Source organism: Theropithecus gelada, chromosome 14 (assembly GCF_003255815.1).
Source record: "Theropithecus gelada isolate Dixy chromosome 14, Tgel_1.0, whole genome shotgun sequence".
NCBI lineage: Eukaryota > Metazoa > Chordata > Mammalia > Primates > Cercopithecidae > Theropithecus > Theropithecus gelada.
The window spans coordinates 88,273,181-88,296,570 of NC_037682.1; the positions used below are offsets into that span (position 1 = coordinate 88,273,181).

Here is a 23,390-nt window from a genome sequence, read left to right on the forward strand (position 1 = left end):
AGACGGAGTCTCGCTGTGTCGCCCAGGCTGGAGTGCAGTGGCCGGATCTCAGCTCACTGCAAGCTCCGCCTCCCGGGTTCACACCATTCTCCGGCCTCAGCCTCCCGAGTAGCTGGGACCACAGGCGCCCGCCACCTCGCCCAGCTAGTTTTTTTTTTTTGTATTTCTTAATAGAGACGGGGTTTCACCGTGTTAGCCAGGATGGTCTCGATCTCCTGACCTCGTGATCCGCCCGTCTCGGCCTCCCAAAGTGCTGGGATTACAGGCTTGAGCCACCGCGCCCGGCCAGGAAAAAATTTTTTAAGTGGAGAAATCTCAAATAAAATGAAGGTCTTTGGTATTTTCATGTGGAAAAAATGTGCATATTGTCCTAGACATGCACAATCTTGAAATATTATTTCAATGCCTAATGTTATTCAATATTATTTCAATGCTAAATGTTATTCTTTATGTGTAACATGACACTTGGTTTTCTTGAAAAGAAAGCCTAAGCTCCTTTCTTTTCCTAAGAAAAGAAAGCCAAGTGTTATATTATGCATAAAGAATAATGTTTTTTAAAATTCCAGGTCCTTCTGGTGTCCTAAACCTTGTTAAGCTTTTTCTAGGATACATGATTTGGAAATGCTTTTTTCTTCAAGAAGTTTAATGTTCTTCCCCACATATGATACTATTATATAACATATACAGTATATGCACAGTGATTTTTCTGTACCTAGTATCCAATTCTTTATAACTGTGCTATCCCAATAGGTTTTGCAATTCCACTAGAGGATTGGCAACACTTAAAGGCATCAATAAAAGCATTTAAGAATTTGATGTCGTCTAGGAAAATGAAGACGGAAAGTTACTGAGTAAGTGATTGCTCTCTGCTAAGGCAAATGAAAAAGTATGGATAAGGGGAGAGAAACATTTGGAGTAGGCGAAGTAGAAGCAAAGTAAGTGGCAAAAAGCTGAAGAGAGTAAAATGAGAAAAAGAAGACTTAAGGATCAAGATGTGGGAGGCAGGCAAGATCACTGGGTGGTGGTTTGTGGTGGGAGAATAATTGTCAAAGGGAAACCAATAATAATGTCATTCTCTAGACTGGGAGACCTCCACTAAACATGACATGTGCTAAAAAAGTTTCTTTCCCTCTGCCTAAGCTCTCTTGCCTTATTTTTTATACTCCTCTTTTACAAATTTCCCTATGATATAATCCAGGCAATGGATCTCAAGTCAGGCTTTTTTCTTTTCTTTTAAAGATTAAATGTTGGTAAGAGTTGCCTGAAAATCTACTATTTGTTCTCTTATACATTCATGTAACTAGACTTGTTTTAGAAGACTGCAGTTGTATTAGCATTCTTTCCATATACCATAAACAATCCTAAAAGCTCTGTGAGCAGACCAGAGCTTATGAGCTGCCAGCAGATCTTCGGGAATCCAGTGCACTCTTCAAAACCCCCACTTTACTCCTTATATCAAATTTAGTGATCAATAGGATATGGGGGAATCAAAATCAGTGCCATGGCCTGAAACCTCTACATTCCCCTCGACCTTCAGTTAGTGCTCACTGCTCAGTCCCATGTCCTCAAGAAGAGGATGTGGGTGGTATTAGAAATGGCAGTCGAGATCCTTTCCTCAGACTGGCACCAGGTGCTGCTTCACTCTCAGGTCACAAGAACTGTTCTAAAGAATAGGAAGCAGACAAGCAGAGGTGAGTCCTATACTCTGTCAAAAAAAATAAATCAGGGGACTTAATATATATGTAAGCAATACATACATAAAAGCGAAAGGACAGAGGTCCTTCAATAAAGGACAGTATTAATGCTTATTAAAATTTATCTGATGGGCCAAGTGAATCCTTAGAACATCAGGACATCTATTCAGAAGGACAATGATAAGCATGAAAGGAATGAGTGGAAGAAGAGAAAATACAAAGGAGAGAAGAAAGAGATTACCTTAAATGTCACTATCTTCTAATAATTTGTTTCCTTTTGCTGATCACAATTAGGCTTCAGAATCTACATGATGAGATTGTCATATATTCATCTTACCTTCTCAATCCAGCCTCTTTCTTTTGACTGCTTGAAAATTCTTTCCACTGTTTCTTTAACTTGTTCATCTTTAACTTCTGTCTTTGCAATAGAGCAACATTCCTGGTATAGTTTGAATTTAAAATGTTTCAGTTTATGATAAATTCTGGTACGGTCGGCACAAATTCTGCCAACAGTGAACACCTAAATCAAGAAATAAAGATTATTATCTGACAAATGAAGTGAATAATATGGTAATGAATATATATCCTTTCTTGATTTTGAATTTTCTTTAGTAGTAGAATCAAAATGCATTGTTAACTTTAAATGTTTACACAATTATTCCTTTACCTTCTCTTACTTATACCACTAGTCAAACACTGAGCACCTGAGAGGTTTCAAATATTGGGCTAGGCACTAGAGATATATAAATAAAATATTTATTACCTGTATTAGGGACATTACAGTTTTGAGAGAAAGACAAATGTTACAAAACAACAGGAAAAATGCTATGTCCAAGATGCTATCAAAATGCTAGCGAGGAAGGGCACTTCGCCCAATCCAGAGAGGAGAAAAGTCCCCAAGCAGATCAAGCTTGAACTAAATCTTAAAAACACAAGAGTTTTCCAAGTTTGGGAAAAAAAGAGAAATGGCTTTAATGTAAGGCAGAAGGATGGGCAAAGTAAAAAAAAAAAAAAAAAAAAAAAAAGGCATGAAAAGTATTATAAGTCCATATTTACGAAGTTAAAAATGCCTGGATTATAATAATTTTCTAGGTATAAGCAACATGTAAAACTGAAACAAACTCTTACACCAAAATTAAGTATTGGCATTGTTTTACTACTTTTCTTCTCCCCCGCCCCAAAAAATGATGTAAAGTAAAAATATAACTGTGTTTAGGCATACTGGTTGCTTTACTTAAGGTGTTATATATGAATAAGACATTAATATTTTGCTGTCAGCCAGCTATGAGAATTTTAATTCCTACGTTTATATGGCCTTCTATAATTCTATGATTAAAACTCTTTTTTATGGAATCAAACCACCAGAACCTTTCTCTTTCAGAATGTTTTGAATGTTTCAAGTTTGTTATGCAAACCTATAGCTAAAATAGGAAGACAGTCTTACTGCACTGACCAAATTATTTATATATGTGTATATATAAAAATATATATAAAGAGCAAAACTCCATCTCGGGAGGAAAGTATATAATATATAAAATACATGTTATATATAATATATAACACACATAAAATATATTATATATAAAATATAATATATATAAAACATAATATATTATATATTATATATAAATAATTTGGTCAGTGCAGTGACCAAAATATATTTTTTATATATAAAATATATGTAATAATATATAATATATAGCATATATATGTTATATATATATATATATATATATATTTTTTTTCCCCCCCAAGATGGAGTTTCGCTCTTTCACCCAGGCTGGAGTGCAGTGGCGCAAGCTTGGCTCACTGCAACCTCCGCATTCCGGTTTCCCTGCCTCAGCCTCCTGAGTAGCTGGGATTACAGGCACCTATTACCATACCCAGCTAATTTTTTTTGTATTTTTAATAGAGATGGGGTTTCACTATGTTGGCCATGGTCTCGAACTCCTGACCTCATGATCTGCCTGCCTCGGCCTCCCGAAGTGTTGGCATTATAGGCGTGAGCCACCACGCCTGGTCAATATATTTTTACCTACATTATTTTACCCACTGTAGAAAATGCATCAGAAAGGGCTCCAAACATGATGATGTGGTCAATCTTACTCTCATGGAGTAACCTAAGGAAAGAGTAAACTTCTTGCTGACTTATGTATTTGTGTCTGTACCTAAGTTCACTAATGGGTTATGCTTTCATGAGTACAAGTGGTATAGTTTTAATATTTATCTGTGTAACTTGTGTTCTGACAGAAAAATACACTTGTTTCCTGAAGCCACACTTCAAGGAAACATACAAGTGATGATAGATAAAACAGGAGTATGTTTCCAAAAATGAACAGAAGTTATATCACAACGATTGGCAACAATCCGGTTTAATGAGTTTTCTTGTGGAAAATTGAATTTTGGACATTTTACAACCCTCTTTAAATCTCCAAAAGTTTAAGAAAATCATGTTCAGATTTCTGTTCATGGCTCCGTAAAAACCTTCCTGCTTTTCAGATCATTAGAAGTAAACAGTTATTACTGTACATGGCTTGCTTATTAAAATTAACTTTTCCAATTCAACCTTATCATCAAAGCAGTCCTGGCAGTAATGACATTTCAGCAATTCAGTTGCTAATACTTCCAACTTTGTGTAAAAAGACAACACAAAAGTTGCAGTGACTATAAGGGTACCCTGTGTGTCTCCATTTCTGCCATCAAAGTAGACTGTGTGGGAGAACTCAGCTACAGCTATTCTATATGATGTATAGGCATATGATAAAGTGATTTGTATTTCTATCACATGTATTCTGTATTTCCACAAAACAAGAGGAATTTATCTGTATAGCATTTTTAAGTTGAAATGAGAGGGAAGGAGAGGTGTTTAAAAATCTTACTTTTTTTTTCCTGTATGAAAAACAAGTATCCTTTAAAAATATTTAACATCATGGTTTACTTCTTTCCACTTCTAATTCCTACCCCTCTTGGCATCTACTTATCATCATATAGATCTATAAATCAAAAATTACCTTAAAATGTTCTTGTATTATTTTTTCCCAAAACATGATCACATTTTATAAGAAAGAACCTATATGGAAGGGCACCACTGCTGTAAAGTTTCACAGAATACAGTAGATGCAAAGGATAAGTGTAATACTCCAAGTGAACTTAACCCCTCACCCATTCCTGTTTTTAGTATATTGTTACAGCCCATTGTATTTCTTTACTATATGAATTGAAGTATACAGTATAATACAGCTTACACTGTAGGAATCAATTTGTATAAAGTACTAAAACAGGTAACATTAATCTATGATGTTAGAATAATTTCCTTAAATGTCCACAGAAATATATTTAGAACAACTATAATTATCTAGTTCAATTTCCGTACATTAAGGAAACTATTCTAACAAGAAAATTAGTATAAAAAATAGCACAGATAGAAAAATAAGTGCTGTGGTGAGTGTTCACAAAGCAGATGAGGAAGATGACATATAAATGATGACTGGTCCACTATGCAGGGTTAAGCACGGTTATATGAACTGATAAATATGAGACTGAGTCAGTTCAGTTATCAGTATGAACCAACTGATCGTACATATGTAAAAATTGGAAATGGAGCTAAAAATTATCACTGAATTTTCCTAAAGCCAAAGAAAGAATCTCATTTCTAATTTAACAGCTATATCGTATAGAGTGTAAATTAAATCTGGATAACAAACTGAGGCAAGGAAATATAATGTAACATGCACTATGCAGACTTGGTAATATTCAGCTAACTGTAGGTAGCTTTTTGAAGTATTTCTCTAAGCTCTTATTTATATGCAGAGGAGCCAGCTCCTTATGGAAGTTAAAGTATGAAGAATAAAGAAAAAAGATTCTCAAGGAAACAGTAAGTCTGGGGAAAAGTTTGTTTTCTGTTTCAGGGTCTTCAGAAACAGATAGTACAATACCAATCCAAAGGGTTCTATTTGCCCTTGTTTGGTTGGTTGGTTGTTTTTTGCACGGACATATTATACGATGCCATTTGCCTCAAAAATTATTGCTTCTTCTCACCCAATCCTAAGCATCTTAATGAGTCTGGATAGACTCTGGGCAAAACTAAATATAAATCCAAGATGGTTTTTAGTTCTCTCAAACTACCTTTCAGATTTCACAACTCTCTTTCATCCAGGTAATTTCCTTCTCATCTGTGTCCTTAAACTTTATCAAAATCCGGTGGTTCAAGGCCTCTCATCTCAGTACCCTATCAATACTGCTGTTACCAAAATTACTCTTCCCTCACTAATTCCACTTTCCATCAAGACATCCTTTCTTTCAAAGAAGCTGAAGTAAGGAGAAAAGTTTTCTTATGAAACAAATTTGATGTTAAGTGAATTCCTTAAAAGTATTATTTGCACCCTCAAAAAGAACCCTAGTTAATCCTAAAGAGTCTCAATTTTATGTAACTACAAGCAGCAACACAAAATAAAGAATTAGTTTTCAAAATAACTTGAAAAGGTGTGGGGTTAGGAACAATCTCTTTAATGCTCTGGATCATAACCAGGTTTATTTTCCCTCCCTCCCTCCCTCCCTCCCTTCCTTTCTTTCCATATATGCATTTACATTGTATTGAAGTAGGATATAAAATAAATTTTAAGTCATTCTTCACGTTAAAGAAAAAATTACTGAAAAAACAATTTCATTTAAAAACAATTAATCACACTCAACATACATAATAACTAACTTAACGTTTACATAGTTATATACGTATACACACATTTTTATCAGATGCCAAGACAGTGCAAATACTAATTACTATTATACTTTCAAACTAGCATTATTTATCAACTTCATGATTATACCATTTGCTTTTTACTGAACTGCTTTGCAAAAGATAAACTTATAGACACTGAGTATGTATATAGCTTTGTGACTCTAGCTCTAAAAATCTAATATTTTTAAAAGATATATATTACCCCTTTTTTCCTCTAGGAATCTTACTTTCCATGAACTTAACAGTTTCAATGCAACCTTGATAGCATTGCATTTCATCATTTGATTTGAAAATACTTTGCCACTTTAAGAGTTATCAACTGGCATCTTAAGGTAGTTTTAATTATACACCCTTACATGCAGAATAAGCATTTTCCCATATATTTGTTAACTTTTATAGTTTTCTCTTATGTGACTGGCAATATTGATGTTCTTTGCTTTTAGTTCATGCTTTCAGTTTATTGTTTTTTAAATATTTGAATAACTATTTTATACAGAATCTTTACTGCTTCACAGGAATGTCAGAGCTCTAGAAGTGATTTTCTTACTCTACTTTCCTCTTCAGGATTAGCTACAGACAGCAAAGACCATGAATGTACAGCAATGTATTTGATCTACATAACAGAACATGGTCCCTAATGTATGAAATCACTTTTGCTAGGATTCCAAATATTTTATGTCATAAAAAGTCATAGATCAGTTTTTAAACAATGGGGAAATCTGCATATGACTATTAAATATACATATATTTATATTTTTATAGTGACATATCAAACAAAACATTACCGACCAATTCTGAATTCATTATCCCCATAAAAACCTTCTAAGTCATTCTTGCAACCCAGATCTCTCAGAGGGATCTGGTCAACTACTGCACAATAATACTGAGAAATCACTACCCAGTTTAATAGAAGAATTCAGATAAATATTATATTTCCACCTTAATAATTGACTGAGAGGATTCAGAGCCAACTTCGGGTCTCTACTTCTCTAAACATACACCTCCTGCATGGATATGTAGACTCACAAGAAAAAGCTCTCAGTATTTTTGCATTTATAAATGTAATTTTCGCATTTGTAAATGCAGCAATCTTATAAAGATTGAAAAAAATAAATAGAAGTTGTCAGCATCTGTGCTTTTTATCATTTCACATTATACTGCTATGCTCTTGTCTAAAAAACACTTACTCTTCAATTTTTTCTATTCATACAGAATTAATAGCATCTTAACTATGTGGTGATTGCTCTAGACTCAGACATACTTCTAACAGAGTCTAGTTGAAGTACAGTGTTTTTTGAATTCTCTCATATTAGATGAACAGCTATCTTCCATTATTTACTTGTGGGTTGCCAATTTGGTTGACTATATGCCAAAAATGTTTCCACTTGGGTCAAATTCTCCTTAGGATACTTAGGGTTATCTGTGCAAGTTTATGAACGAAAAATTTCTAAATACTGAAAATTAAAATTAGAGGGAAGAAAATACCTGTTTATCATGGGACATGAAATTATCTATTTTCATGGTCCTCGTGTTATACAACTTTCCTGATAAATGCACTGAATATTTACAGTAGCGATGCAGTCCACAAGCCTGGCAGGAACAGTTTTCAGGATTCTTCAAACGAATACTTACATTACAATAATTTTCCACCCGCTCCTGAAAACAAAAAATATAAAAAACGTTTAAAAGATAAAGAATAAAAATAAAAATAATCTAATCAAATTAAAACATCTTAGGAATCACAATATAAAGAGATATAAGAGCAAAACACCCTGGCATTTCTTACTTTAATATTGAGCACACAGTAGGTATTTTACAAGATACGTTTAAATAAAAAAATTTATAATCTTGGCTATTGCATGAAAATAAACCAGACTAGGAAAAAACTAGTTTCATATCTCTTACACTTATGTGGTTGCTACTTCTTTTCCATTTCTCATCTCTAATTAGTGTTAATGAGGTATCAGTTAAAAATAGAAGCAGCAACAATGTAGGATGATATAAGAAAAGTAATTCAAGTAGGCTAGTTAAAACTTGAGAAAAAAAATCACATTCACTTTCCATTGTATGAATTATATATTTTCCACAAAAATATTCCAGAAATAATTCAATCCTCCTATGATAACTTACTGCAGTCCTGTGGGAAAAAAAAGTTGGCACTAGGACTGCCATGTGTCCGGTATTCATATGGACAGTTTAATAGCTCAGTTATCAGTGAGTAAACAAACTAAGAAAACACTTGGTATTCACAAAGAAGCTTCATTATTAAGCTATGAAGTTACTTGTCCCTGAGTATTTCTGCTTATGTTCTAGGCCTGTGCTAGATACTACTATTCTAATTGGTAGCATAGATTAGGTTTTAATACAGTATTTGAACTGCAAACAATGAGCATATTAGCATGGTTACTAAACCACATTTATATCCTCTACCAGCTGGATGGTAATTAAGTATCCCATATACTGACAGTTTACTTTTTATGTTACATGATTGAAAACTACATTTTCTGGTGGTCAACTTTTCATATTTTTCATACTTCATGGCACTTTATGACATGTATTACTTACAGGCTGAAATTCAGGCTGAATAAATAATCAATCACCTTCCTTTCCTGCTTCTGCTGTACTCCATGGAAGCACAAGTTAAGATGAAACCTTTATTGACCTCTATCAGCTCAGTTCTGAGTGACTACCATCAGCAGAGCACCCCTGATGACTAACACTGGATACATAAGTGAAAATAAACTTTGTTGGGTTAAGCCATTGGGATTTTATTGTTGGTTTATTTTGTTTGTCATATTCTTTATCTTTTGTAGCATAACCCAGCTTATCCTAATTAAGATCTTACTGAATCATCTGTGTCTCAATTTTCAGCTAATACTTCTTGGTATCTTACAGTTATTATTCCAACATCATATCCAAATTCAGTATAACTCACCACAATATGGTATCATAAGAGGTAAACAAGTGTTTCATAAACAGAGCTTCGCCCGGGCGCGGTGGCTCAAGCCTGTAATCCCAGCACTTTGGGAGGCCGAGACGGGCGGATCACAAGGTCAGGAGATCGAGACCATCCTGGCTAACACGGTGAAACCCCGTCTCTACTAAAAAAAATACAAAAAACTAGCCGGGTGAGGTGGCGGGCACCTGTAGTCCCAGCTACTCGGGAGGCTGAGGCAGGAGAATGGCGTAAACCCAGGAGGCGGAGCTTGCAGTGAGCTGAGATCCGGCCACTGCACTCCAGCCTGGGCCACAGAGCGAGACTCCGTCTCAAAAAAAAAAAAAAAAAAAAAACATAAACAGAGCTTCATAGAGTAAAACACGAATTTAGGGAAAATTGTATTCCATATCCCCCTTTGAATATTTATAGTATAAATTCACATATAATACTTGGGAAAAGTCTTCCAGTAAAGAAACAAGCTTACATTAAATCCACTTTCTTTGGCTATGGAACTCTCTTTTCTGACATAACAACACCCTGTGAGACAATCTCCTCATTTTAAAAGATGGGCTAAGCCCTGGATATGTTCTAAAGTTATTCATCATTTGGAACCACTTAATTATTGGATAGATATAGTTAATGTAAATGAGTAAAACAATAATAGCTTTTAGAAGATGTGAGAAATAATAAGCTGATTATTTAACAAAGAAATGCCAATATTTTAAAAGTATTCAGTCTGGATTTTAAACTCCTGAGAGGTTTGCTGCCTCCACCCCCAAGAAGAGATTCAAAAACAAACTGTATACCTTATATTGCTCTTTCCAACGACTTCTAGATACTAAACTCTCTAGACGAGGCTGAACAAAGCGGTTATCCAAATAATGAAGAGATGTTAGCATATCTTTTGCATATGATTTTTGCCTTGTGCCATCTGTTCAGAGCATAAACAATAAAAAAATCATTTTGTTAATAAGAAATATTTAAACAATTTAATACTTAAAAATTTCTTCCCAACTTGGTTGGAAGCATTTAAATTAGGAAAAAAATATTTAAAAAATCATTCCCTCAGAACATTAAGAAAAAACAGGACAGGCCGGGCACAGTGGCTCACGCTTGTAATCCCAGCACTTCGGAGGCCGAGGCGGGCGGATCACTAGCTCAGGAGCTCGAGACCATCCTGGCTAACACAGTGAAACCCCATCTCTACTAAAAATACAAAAAATTAGCCAGGCGTGGTGACAGGCGCCTGTAGTCCCAGCTACTAGGGAGGCTGAGGCAGGAGAATGACGTGAACCCGGGAGGCGGAACTTACAGTGAGCCGAGATCGCACCACTGTACTGCAGCCTGGGTGACAGAGCGAGACTCTGTCTCAAAAAGTTCTCTTTGTAAGCATCAAGCTTTAACATTATTTTCTGATAACAAAAAAAGCCAGAAGAAAAAGCTTACCAAAATATCTTTTATTCTCTTATACAAAACTGACATGAAATTAGCCCCTGAATTCCAGATAAAGTTCAAACTTCTGAATAGGCTTTCAGGGCTGTCTACAATTGACTCTATTCTACTGATCCCATGGTAACTCCCTGTATCAACAAATCAGAATACTCTTTTCTGTCTAGGCCTTTTCCTCATTCTTCTTTAGCATGCTGCAATCATTACTGCCTTCCTGATTTGGTTCATAGTATATTCTCTACATATATCCGTCATAGTATGAATTTAAGCCTTATTTTTCTGTCTTATTTGAAGTTTTATTAATTTATTTAGCTAATGAATTTATCATGTTTCTTTAAATAACCACAAATTCAAACACCTTACCAGGGCTTACAAAGCCCTTCTGTCCTCAGCCTACTCCTCCAAGCTCCTCTCTTTTCCTTCTTTCCTGTCTCATTCCACTTCAGCCACACAGGCCTTCTAGTTGTTCTTGAACACAGCAAACTTATTCTTTCCTAAATGCCTTAGCACCTCCTTTGCCCTCTGCTAAGCAAGTAGTCCAAGTATTACTTGTACCCTTTGTTTCATTCAGGTTTCTATTTAAAAGTTACCCCAAGAGGCCTTTTTTGACCAATGTAACTAGTATATAACATAAACTTTACCTTCCCTTATTCTCAATCTTCTTACCCTATTTTATTCTTTTTTTTAAAAGAACTAATTACTCATTGAAATCATATTATGTTATATTTTGTTTACTCATTCATTGTCTGTCTCTCCCATTAGGCTATAAGTAACATGAGTGCAGGAATCTAATATATCTTAAGTCACTGTCATATCCCCCGCCCTCAAATAATGCCTAGCTTATAGTAGGCATTCAATAAATGTGTTCAATATATTGTAAATGAAATCTTATTTGGCAATTAGTTATTCAACACAATATATTTATAGTCTATTAAATGCCAGATTCTGTGCTAGATGCAAGAGAAATGGGGATATATATATCCCCATATATATATATATATATATATATACACACACAAATAAATTTACTCCTTCCCATGCACTATGACAAGGGAAGAAAGCAAAAATACATTTTCAATACAAGATGAAAAGTGCATATAAATGAGTACTGAGTACTACCATACTCAGAATGATGGTGGCACAAATGAGAATGACAAGTATTATGTGAATGGGTCATAGATAGATTCATAGTAGAAATGTTTTTATACTCACCTAAAACATCTGGGACAAAAAGGGATTCTATTCTAAGAAGAAACAGCATGGACAAAGGCACAAAAGCAGAAAACAGCATGGAACTTTTAATGAAATTCAGAGCTCAGGGAGGCTGGGTTTGGCACATGGGTATTAAGACACTCTGCTGTTTTAGGTGTTATACTGTCAAATTCACTGTTAACTCTCTAAGGGCAAGGACCTGTCACAAACTTACCTTCCACATATCTCAGATAATGAACACTAACAAGCATTTTACATGAATGGAGTTTTGATGTAGTTGATCCTACAGGGAAAACATTGGAAGGTCTTACAAATGATCATCGACGGTTTTGTTTAATCTACATAGTTTTAAAAGTGAGGTTGTTTTAAAATTGGAAAAATAAATAAAAACCAATTGTTTCATTTATAGTATTAACTTACCATATAATGTTCCAAGAAAAGATTCATCTAAAGCATTGATCAGAAGAGCCTTCACAACTGTTTCAAAATGAGTATAGTGGTCACTAAAAGAATCTGAAATTAATTTTAAATATATATTAGAACAGAGCAGACAAAATAATTTCTTGAATACAATAGGCTCCATTCTCCAATGCTAAGAAATTAAAACTATAGACAGCAGAAACAGCTTAATCATCCTAATTTTATAGCTTCCTCAATGACTTGTCTAGTCACGGAGCAAATCTCCATTTTCCAAACTTATTGGCTTCCAATCCAAAGTGTCTAGTTGTAATTTCAAATCTTCACTTCCCGAACTTAAGAAAACTGTTCAGAGAATATTAAAATATGTTGTAAAAAAATAAAAATTGTCCCTTGAACACCTGTATTTAATTGTCAATTTGACACTTAGAGTGAGAGAACAAGAGAGAAAACCTCCAAAGACAGATTAATATGTCTTATTCTGTAAAACACGTTACATATGAAATTGTCCAGGGAACTGCTACCTTAGCCAGAACCCCAAAGGCTACAAAAACTTCATTTCCCTTTTCATGCTGCCCCAGATTTAGGATTTTCTACAGCAGTTTAGAAAACCTGTCTATTTCCTTCCCCATACCACATATTTAAGCCCACTTTCTCACTAACCAAATCTCATACATGACATCACCTGTTGTGACAGGCCAGGCAGTGGTTAAGAGAGAAGATTCCTACTATTCTCATTACTTTTGGATCAGAGTTTATTATGACTGTGGAAAATGTTCTCTATCAACCACGACCCCTTCCTTGATCCAACAGTCACTGTAGAATACAGTGCCCCTGCTCGGGGCACCTGTGAGGACACATTAAGGGCAGACTGAGTATTTCAAGAAATATAGAAGATGTCTGACAAGCGATTAAAGCAAAATAAGACCTATTATTAGCAACCATGGATAGATTTTGACTCTTCTTCCACTTGAAGTAAAAAGAAAGATGGGATTCAACATGGAAAACCCTCGTCATTTATATTTTAGTTACTCAAAGGGCTGTGTAACTCTTTCAGACTTTAGGGTACATTTTAGTATGCATTCTTTTCTAAGGAGACACCTATAGAAGTGCTAAAGAGATAAAAAAAAAAAAAGGTAATACTAAAAATCAGTGACAATAGCAGATCATTTGGCTATTAGCCTTTAGATAGCCTATGATCAAAGGCAATAATCATGGCCTTTAATGAATGTAATATTTTCTTAAAAATCAGTAGAGCATAATTAAAAAATGAAATAATACTTCAATAGAATTTAACTTTGACTAGACTGTTATCAAACTCTGGATATAATATAATATTGGGCAATTTTATTTGCGTTAAAATCCATGTAAACTGTATGTATAATAGCATTTCTCAAATGGTATTAAGAGACACTGGGAATATTAACAGATGTGTTGAGAAACAAATCAAATTCATCCCATGTGCACCTAAGTTTAACTATCATACAAGTTGCAATAGAATATTTCATCCTACTGAATGTATCATTCTTGACTGTCCTTATGTCCAATGCTACTTATCTGTTACAGTCTTGAGAATTGCTGCTCTATTTCAAAGACCCTGAGAGGAAATGAAAAGGGCAGAAATCAAAATCATTTGAGGAGTTTTGTCCCTAAGATTCTTTTTTTATCAGTGTGTAACAGAACGCACTTCAAAAAAGTCAGGAAAAAGGCTTCTATTTAATTATGCTTGAGTGGACTGGTGGATGGTAGTGGGATAATCCTCCTGGAATTTCAAATTGAAAAATATTACTGAGCAAAATATATGCCAGGCATCATTGTAAGCATTTTACATGCATTGCTTTATTTTTCACAACAAGCCTGTGGGATACTACCATTACCCTAGATTCATTTCTGGTTGAGAAAAGTGAAATATAGAGAAGATGAAAAACTTTCCTAAGACCAAACAGTAAGTTTCGGAACTAGGGCTGGAACCCAGTCTAACTCCAGATTTCATGTTCCTATCCCCTAGTTAAATATTACTATACATGGTAGATTTGATATATGTCACAACACAAAATTCAGACTTGGATGGAAAACTGGAGAAAATAAAATTCAAATCTCCCATTTCAAGAAAAATGGCATTCTCAGTGACAAAATAACTTATCCAAGGTGATACAATTAGACGGAGGCAAAATGAGGCTTAGAGCTCAGCTCTCCTCCAGAGCTTTTCTCATAGTGCTTTAATCCCTATATTGAAGGAGCTTCTATGGAATGTCCCAGGAATATTGTTTTAAACAACATTTTAAATATTTTAAATAAGCTTTCCCATGACTATTTTAAAAAACTGGAAAAAGCATAAAAAAGGACACTATATTTGTGTTTATGCATAACTTATTTTTTTCTAAAGTAGTTAATCAATTTCCTTATAGCCAATCATTTGGTAGTCTCATCATTCTTCGTTGATTTCCTTGTATCCTATACCACATACTAATTTCACATATATGCCAAGATTTTTTTTTTTTTAATACCATCTGCCTTTCCTACTGGTCTGGCTGTCATTCTTCAGAATTGTTTTGCAAAGTTTAACCAAAAAAATTAGTTTCAGAAGACATAACTTCTTGTTCTACGCATATTACCTTTCAGAAACATGCTTGTCTCTCTGCTTATCCATGTTTTCTGTTCTGTTTCACAGTGAAGTGTATTTTTTTATCTACAAAGCTGTGCTTTTCTTCTAAATGGTAGGCTTAGGAAGTTTATTTTGGTTGCCATTGTAGATGGAATTTTTCCTGATTATATCACTTAATTATTGTTAGTATGCAAGAGAACCACTGAGATTTACATACTGTGAATCTGGTGATTTTTCTGAGATCTTTTACCAATTTAAAAATAGTCAGATTATCTTGGATATTTCTGGGAGATAAGTTTCCTGGGACACTACAGAGCTGGAGATGGACACTGTTAAAGGATTCCTGGACACTATCTCTGCTTTCTCCCACAACCCCAAGGAAGATGTGGTCTTGTTAGTGCTAAATTTATTTCAAGAACCAAGAGAATGTTTACAAATATTCACTTAGGTAAAAGCATGTAGATTCTTGATGCACTTTCTTCTGGAATGGAGGTATCAGCCTAGTATATGAGGCAAAGGCATAGCAAGAAACTGATTTCTTTTTCTACTTTAACATTATCTCCCCCATCTTCATCCCCGTAGGGCAAAAAGAATGTGATGCAAGCCATGAAAAGATATGCTATATCTACTCCTGCTTTCAAAGTATTTATATCCCTTCTCTTAACTTCTGTATCCTTGGTTAAGTCAGAAACTTTTAGTTTATATGTGTGTACATAATACACACACACCCACACACACACATACATAATGTTCAAATGTCTTTTCTTTTTCAATAGTTATATTTCGTTTTCATGTCTTGTTGCATTTTCCAAAACATCTAGAACAAAGTTAGTAGAAAATATTTTTGTCATGTTCCTCATTTTAAGTATGCTGTTGTCTCTTGGTTTAAAATACTGTCATGTAAAGGACGTATGTTCCTATTACTAATTTTTTAACAACTGCTTTTCTTAAAAGCCAGGTATGGACATTGAATGTTACTGACGTTTCTCCGTTTCTCCTAGAATCTCAATAAATTACATGATTTTTTTCTCTACTGATATATTAATGTAATATATTAATGACTTCTAATATTAAGCCATTTTTATAGCTCTAAAAAGAATGATTAGAGATCTTTTTCTTTATTCTTGTAATTACAGAAACAGTTCATACATCTGTTTGCAAAACTATTTTCATCAATTTATTAGGAACATGGGCCTCTTTAATCTACATAAATGTGTTATGTGTTATGAAAATACCTCAAGAATACTTTCTTCTATAATAACTTTGAATTCATATCTTATGTTTTCCCATCCAAAAATATGGTGATTTTTAGTATTCAAATTTTCTTTTACATATCTAACTAAAGTTATACAATTTTCTTCCTTTACATTTTCATTTGTTCTGTATTTCTGCCACCCCCTCCCCCAAATTTGTGAAATAGGGTCTTCGTTTCTAGTCCTTTATTATCTTCTCCTTTACAACTATTTTTTTTTTCTTCTCTACCCTTGAACTTCTTAACTATCTCCTGTCACTCATGAGAGTTTCTGTACTGTTAATTCTGCTATCAACTGCTTTCAATAGACTTTATTTCTGACTTCACATTTAAAAATTTTTGGCAATTCTTATTTTAGCTAGCTCCCTTTCACCTCAAATTGTTCTCTCCTTATAACTTCTTTTTCATAGACTGTATAGCAAATGTTTTATAGCATTTTCTTGTTTCCTTTAATGAAACACTTTTCACAGTTATTTTCTTCCTCTGAATCTACCTTTACCTTATACTGCAATAAATTTCACAGGTACTTTTTACTTATCCTAGAACAAGGGAAAGTTCTAAAATTTAATATTTAACATAAATGGTTCTGAGTCTGTTCTTAGGCCCATTCTTTATTGTGTTAATAGAATGATTTTCTTTAATTAGTAGATGGAGACTAAGTGGATGTTCACTTAGTCTAGTTTCCAGTGTTCTAGCAAGGCATAGTAGACTTAAACGTATTCTACTCTTATTTCTACTACTTGATTCTGTCACTCTGAATATATGATAGAGTACTAGGTAAATAAGGTATCCACAAATCTGAGGATTTTTCCTCTTTACCTGCATACAATATTTTTAGCGTGTGAACTATGTAAGCGTGATATGCAATGGACCACTGCTATTTTGTCCTCTTACTCCCTACTGTATCTTTTCCAAGAATTGTAGTTTCAGAATAAATATAAAGAGACACTAACAGGGATTGATAATAAAAGAAAAAGACTATGACTGTCTTCAACTATGTAGCAAGAGGGAAACTAGTCTGTGGTGCATCTCTCAGAGCCAAATGGCAGATAGGAAATTACATAAAAGGTACTAAAAAATGAGCCCTGTTGTGAAGTATGAACTACTGTTAATAATAATTGTAACAGAAGTACCAAACTAATAAACGAGGTTAATAATAGGAGAAACTGTGTATGTGAGGGGGTATATTTGAACTCTGTACATTCCATTCAATATTTCTGTAACTCCAAAACTGCCCTTAAAAAAACCAACAACTAAAAGGTGTAGAGAAGTTGAAGTTCCCATATGCTAGCCTTTTATTTCCATTAATTGGCAGGAGTTGATATGAGTGGGCATCTCTCAGCAAATGTTCTATCACATTCTAGATAACCCAGAATAGGATATCTCCTAACTGAGTATCCCTTTAATTTAAATGTCCAGGTGGCAAGTGAACCAGTGCCTATTGATATAAGGAAAACATTCATTAACTTACTGTATAGAGATAACTGTAACTGGCATCTCTGTAACTGCCAAATTTCTTGAAATTTGATTCATATCTCAAAATCCACTATTTTATTATAAATCATGAGATATAAATCAAGTCATGTTATGCTTTATTTTAGTCAATATGGCCTTTTCTGAAATATTTGGAAAGAATGCACTTAAAGAAAAAAAATAAAAATGTATCCATCCAACAGCCTGTTCCTACCAGAGTTGTAAAACATCATAAAAACAATCTTTGAAATTTCGTAGAATTATAGGAATCGGCCGGGCGCGGTGGCTCAACCCTGTAATCCCAGCACTTTGGGAGGCCGAGGCGGGTGGATCACGAGGTCAGGAGATCGAGACCATCCTGGCTAACACGGTGAAACCCCGTCTCTACTAAAAAAATACAAAAAACTAGCCGGGCGAGGTGGCAGGCGCCTGTAGTCCCAGCTACTCGGAGGCTGAGGCAGGAGAATGGCGTAAACCCGGGAGGCTGAGCTTGCAGTGAGCCGAGATCGCGCCACTGCACTCCAGCCCAGGCGACAGAGCGAGACTCCGTCTCAAAAAAAAAAAAAAAAAAAAAAAAAAAAAAAAAAGAATTATAGGAATCATGATAATAATAAATATAGCTTACATTTTCAGGTTCCAAGATTTATATTTTCATGTAAGTAACGTCCTATCTTTGATAGGTTTCACTGTTTGAGAGAAGCTTCAAAAGGTCTGATAAAACCAACGGTTCTCAAAGTCTTTGTCTGCAGATCCCTGATAGTGCCCAAGTCCATTTAAGGAAATCTGTGATTTCAAGTAATAAGACAGCTGGCCCCTTAACTTGAATCATGGCGGTAGCATCAAACTACTATTAATCATTACTGTCATTAGTGCTATGCACTCACAGTAAAAAAGTCACTTTCACTTAAGAATGTCCTCTTTGAACTAGTAAAATTATTAATTGTATTAAATCTTGAATCTGAAGTACACATCTTTGCAGTATTCTATAGGATGAAATGGAAAGTGCCTAAAAAGTACTTATACTGCATACCAAAGTACAATGATTGTTTTGAGGAAAAAACACCTGTGCAACTGTGTGTGCTGGGAGGAAGACTCATCTTTCATGAAATACCATTTTTATTTGAAAGAAGGAGTGACAAGCTCTGGTTATTCAGACTTGGGAAATCTGTCAGACTTTTCTCAAAAAAGAACAAAGTAAGCCTGTCAGTTCAAAAAGAACAATTCACAGTGTTTTGTCGCCAATGAAAACAATCAAGCTCTAAAGCAGAAATCAGAATTTTGAAAAACTTATATGTGCTATTCTGAGCCTGACAGCTTCTCAATACGTGAGAAATATTCTCATGGGACTGGTGGTGATATTAATGAATATAATTAAAAATATATATAATGAAATATGTCAATATTTTGGAGGATCTGTATCACCCAGTGAACCAGTATTTTCCAAATGACCGATGCATTTTATCACAAAATCATCCATGGGGAAATGATCTATTTAAACTGCAAGATAGACCAATGGTTGTAATGCAAGCACTAAAAGTTCATTTATATGAACTTTTGAATTCCGTATTACCTTTAAGAAAGCAGTATCATTTGTCAAATTTTGGCATAGTATCAAATGAGAATATCAACAATTATTTAAAAAATACTATTAAAATACTCCTCCCTTTTCCAGCTACCTGTGTGAGGCAAAATTGTTTTCATACACTTCAACCAAAACAACATTTCACAACACACTGAATGTAAAAGCAGATAAAATAATCTAGCTGGCTTCTATAAGCTAGACATTAAAGATTTACAAGAATGTAAAACAATGCCATTTATCACATTTTGGGAAAAATACAGTTACTTTTCATAAAATTGTTATTTACATTAATGTAATAAATTTACTAAGGGTTATTTTAAATGCAGAACTAAAATATCTAAAATGAATTAATAAATATATTTTAAATTTCTCAGTTTTGATTTCCACAATGGTAAACACTGACAGGCATAACTCATTGAAGTAAAGGTGTGTTGGGGGTTAATAATTTTAAAAAATGTAAATGTTTCCTGAGACCACTGGAATAAACTATCAAACTGACAAGGTTATCTGAAAATGAAACCACAGTTCCTAGTCAATGATTCAGAACATGATATTAAAAGGCTAATTTGATATAATTTGATATAATATCATAAGAACTCATGAAACATTTTCTTAATATTAAACTTACAAAGAGAATTCTGTTTTACTAATTTCAGTTGTGATGTAGTTAATTTTTCTCCTTGTTGGTTTTTATTCTCTTCATCACTCTCCTCATCTTGCACTACAAAGTCATCGATACTATAATCATCTCCATCTTCATCAGGTTCATAATCATCCTCTTCCTCATCATCTTCATCACTGCTTGGGCAGGATTTCTTTTCAGAGCCCTAATTAATTTAAAATAAATGCTTCAGTAAATTGTGCCATTAAAATGGTAAGTTGGATATAAAATTAAAATACTAAATCTGACAGCAAAAAATGATCCATAGAAATTAACTTCATATTTTAAAGTTAAAAATAATTTTATCATATTAAATGGTGAACTTCTGAAATTATTAATAAGAAGAATATACCTTGGTTAAGTGATGTAAAATGTTTAAAATGGACATTAGAATTATAGTAAGTTAAAAACAAGAAAGATCATATAAAATAATAAATAGTCTTTCAATTTTAAAAAAGGATGGACTGAGGCTCATGATAAAATAGTATATTACATACAATAGTGTAATCAAACATGTTCAAGAATACTTGTGATTAAAGAATAAATTCTACAATTATTGAGGAACGGAACAGACTCAGCACTTTGATTTATATATAAAAATCAAACATGTTCAAGAATACTTGTGATTAAATAATAAATTCTACAATTATTGAGGAACGGAACAGACTCAGCACTTTGATTTATATATAAAATACTTCAAGAAAAAAACTGAAAAACAATAACAAATCCAACAAAATATAACACACCTCAAAATCTCTACCACTATTGCGTCTCAGACGAGATCTTTGTTTTGAGAGTTCTTTGAGCTTCTGAAGTTGTTCTCGCTTTCGTGCAGCTAATGTTTTTTCAGGAGTTTTTGGCTCCATTTCCACTGAAGAACCTTCATCTTCAACCACTCTACGTGGACGTTTAACACCTACTTTTCTAACTAGGATATCGCTGTCATCACTCTCATCACTGTCACACATCACAGAGGACAGCCTTTTTCTTTTTCCTCGCTTGATGTGTTCTTCTTCTAAATCATCCTCTATTATTTGTCCAGTTTGTTTGTTGAGATCATTATCCTCTTGACTTACATGTTTTTCCTGATCTTGTAAATCAATATTCCTATGTTTGGTTTTGTTAGTTTCTTCTTCATATGTTGAACTGTTGCCAGTGTTAACGAGACGCTTACTGTTGTTTCCTTCACTTTCAGTTTTACTTAAGTTAAGCTCTCTTTCACTTCCTGGTGTTTTATTACAATCAAGTCCCTTGTTACTATCAAGCTCTTCATCATTTTCAAAACTTTCGTAATTATCAACACTTTCACCACTATCAAGCTCTTCACTATGAAATTCTTCACTATCAAGCTCTTCATCACTATCAAATAATTGTGAGATACTACTTCTTTTAGTTCGTCTCCAATCAACTCGAGATTTCTGCTCAGGCACGTGACTTTTAGAATTTTTCCTTGTTTCAGGTCTTCTAACATGTATCATTTTCACTTAAGCTTCTACAAAATAAAGTTGTTAGGAATATAACAGTGATAACCAGATTAGAGCAATGAATGCATTTATGGTAAAAATTATATTTATTTGGCTTTATTGAATGGTCCACAAAGGCAAAATCACATGAAATACCTGAGTGAAGATGGTAGAACATTAATTTAACAAATAATTTACTGAATGCCTATGAAATAATTATATGAACATCTATTCTGAATTATGTTGTATGTTGTGCTGAAAGGGATACATAGAAAAATCATGGTCCTGTCCTTCAGAAGATTATAATCTATGTCCAGAACTAAAATATCTAAAACATATAATAAGAAAATTTCAAGGTAGTATTTGGTATCAAATGAATAACATAAATAACTGCAATAAAAGTGGAAAGATGCAGGGAGATCAGTAAGGCAAGTGCTTCACTTTATCTTGAACAGATGTGATCTGATAGCATTCTGAAGGATTCATTGTATTTGAACAGAAAGAATGAAAGAAAAAGGGATGTCAGGCAAGTAATATGGTAAGGGCAAAACTCTGGCTTTAAGAAAGAAGATGGTATGTTCAGTAAGTAAGTGTGGCTTAAAAGGTATACAAAAAGAGTTTTATGCTGGAAAAAAGGAGAAACGAATAGAAAACTGAAAGGGATTACCAGGATGACTCACCCTGTAGGCAAAGGATTCTGAATACAGAAATGATATAAATTATAAAAGATCAATTTACATGAAGACAGTTATAAAGTAACAAATGACATAAAAAAGAGAGCAGTGTAAAATTGAGAGATAATCCACTAAGACTGTAGCCTCTTCATACCTTAGAAAAATGGGAGTGGCTTTCCCCTCAAAGTTAAAGATACAATATAACCAATAGAAAACTTAACTAGTAATCCAATAATGTAGTTAAGTGAATGAAACGAATAAGTTTCACGGCAAAGCAGAGCATGGTATTGGGAAGGAAAACAAAAGCTGTCAGTATATCATTTAGAAAAGAATGAACTCCATTAAAATTATCACAAGTATATATTAAAAGAACAATTAGTGACAGGTAAGATAACTAGAAAATAAAGTAACATATGTACTTCTGTGGTTGTCAAGGAATAGAAATATGACAATGTAATGAGACTGACCTCATAATACATGTGTTAGAGGTATACATTGAACTGACAGCTATCCCCACCAAAGAAATCACCTTATGAGGCGGATTATTCCAATATTTCCACCACAGTACAGAATATTCCTGGAGTCTTTCTATAAACCACACACTATAAAAAATCTAAAAATATGAAAATAATCATATTTCATTTTTTATCCCAAACAGGGACTTTACCCACTTAATTCACTTGTCTCGGTTATAAAGACCTGTTAGCAGCTTGCAGAAATGAAATTCAACTTAAGAAGACGAGAATTAACTATCAGTAAAAATATTCAAAAAATGTGCTACAAATTCTGAAGGTAATTACAAAAATTCAATGCCAAACAGTTTTTGAGCAATGGGATGGTGTTTCTAGCTTTCCAAGAGGATTACTTTTTTCCTATAGATTGTGGAAGAGTAGATATAGCTCATTTAATTGTACAAATTCTGGTACGTTTATACGGCAATAAGATTTTCTGTATAATGGTTTACACCTCACGTAAAATCAGAACAGGGCTGCCAAGATTATACGGCAGAAATTATAGGGTGTAGGATGAAATATACCTTTTATTTTTTTAAGAGATAGGTCTCGTTCTGTTGTCCAGGCTGGAGCGCAGTGGCATGATCATAGATTACTGCAGCCTTGAACTCCTGGGCTCAAGCGATCTTTCTGTTTCGATTTTTAAGTTTTTTGTAGAGATGAAGGTCTCACTATGTCCTGATCTCCTGGCCTCAAGTGATCCTCCCACCTTGGCCTCAG

General features: G+C 34.0%; 1 protein-coding gene across 1 annotated transcript in view; it reads right to left on the bottom strand.

The window, feature by feature from the left end:
• CCDC82 (coiled-coil domain containing 82) overlaps positions 1-23,390 on the bottom strand; it is a 31,609-nt gene that overhangs the window by 4,954 nt on the left and 3,265 nt on the right. The window contains exons 3-8 of the mRNA XM_025358335.1: positions 20,768-21,513; positions 19,989-20,187; positions 12,452-12,544; positions 10,177-10,301; positions 7,918-8,088; positions 2,032-2,214 (exon numbers count right to left, since the gene is read on the bottom strand). Of these exons, the coding sequence (XP_025214120.1) occupies positions 2,032-2,214; positions 7,918-8,088; positions 10,177-10,301; positions 12,452-12,544; positions 19,989-20,187; positions 20,768-21,499 (1,503 nt within the window). The 5' untranslated portion in view covers positions 21,500-21,513. The remainder of the gene's footprint in view (positions 1-2,031; positions 2,215-7,917; positions 8,089-10,176; positions 10,302-12,451; positions 12,545-19,988; positions 20,188-20,767; positions 21,514-23,390) is intronic.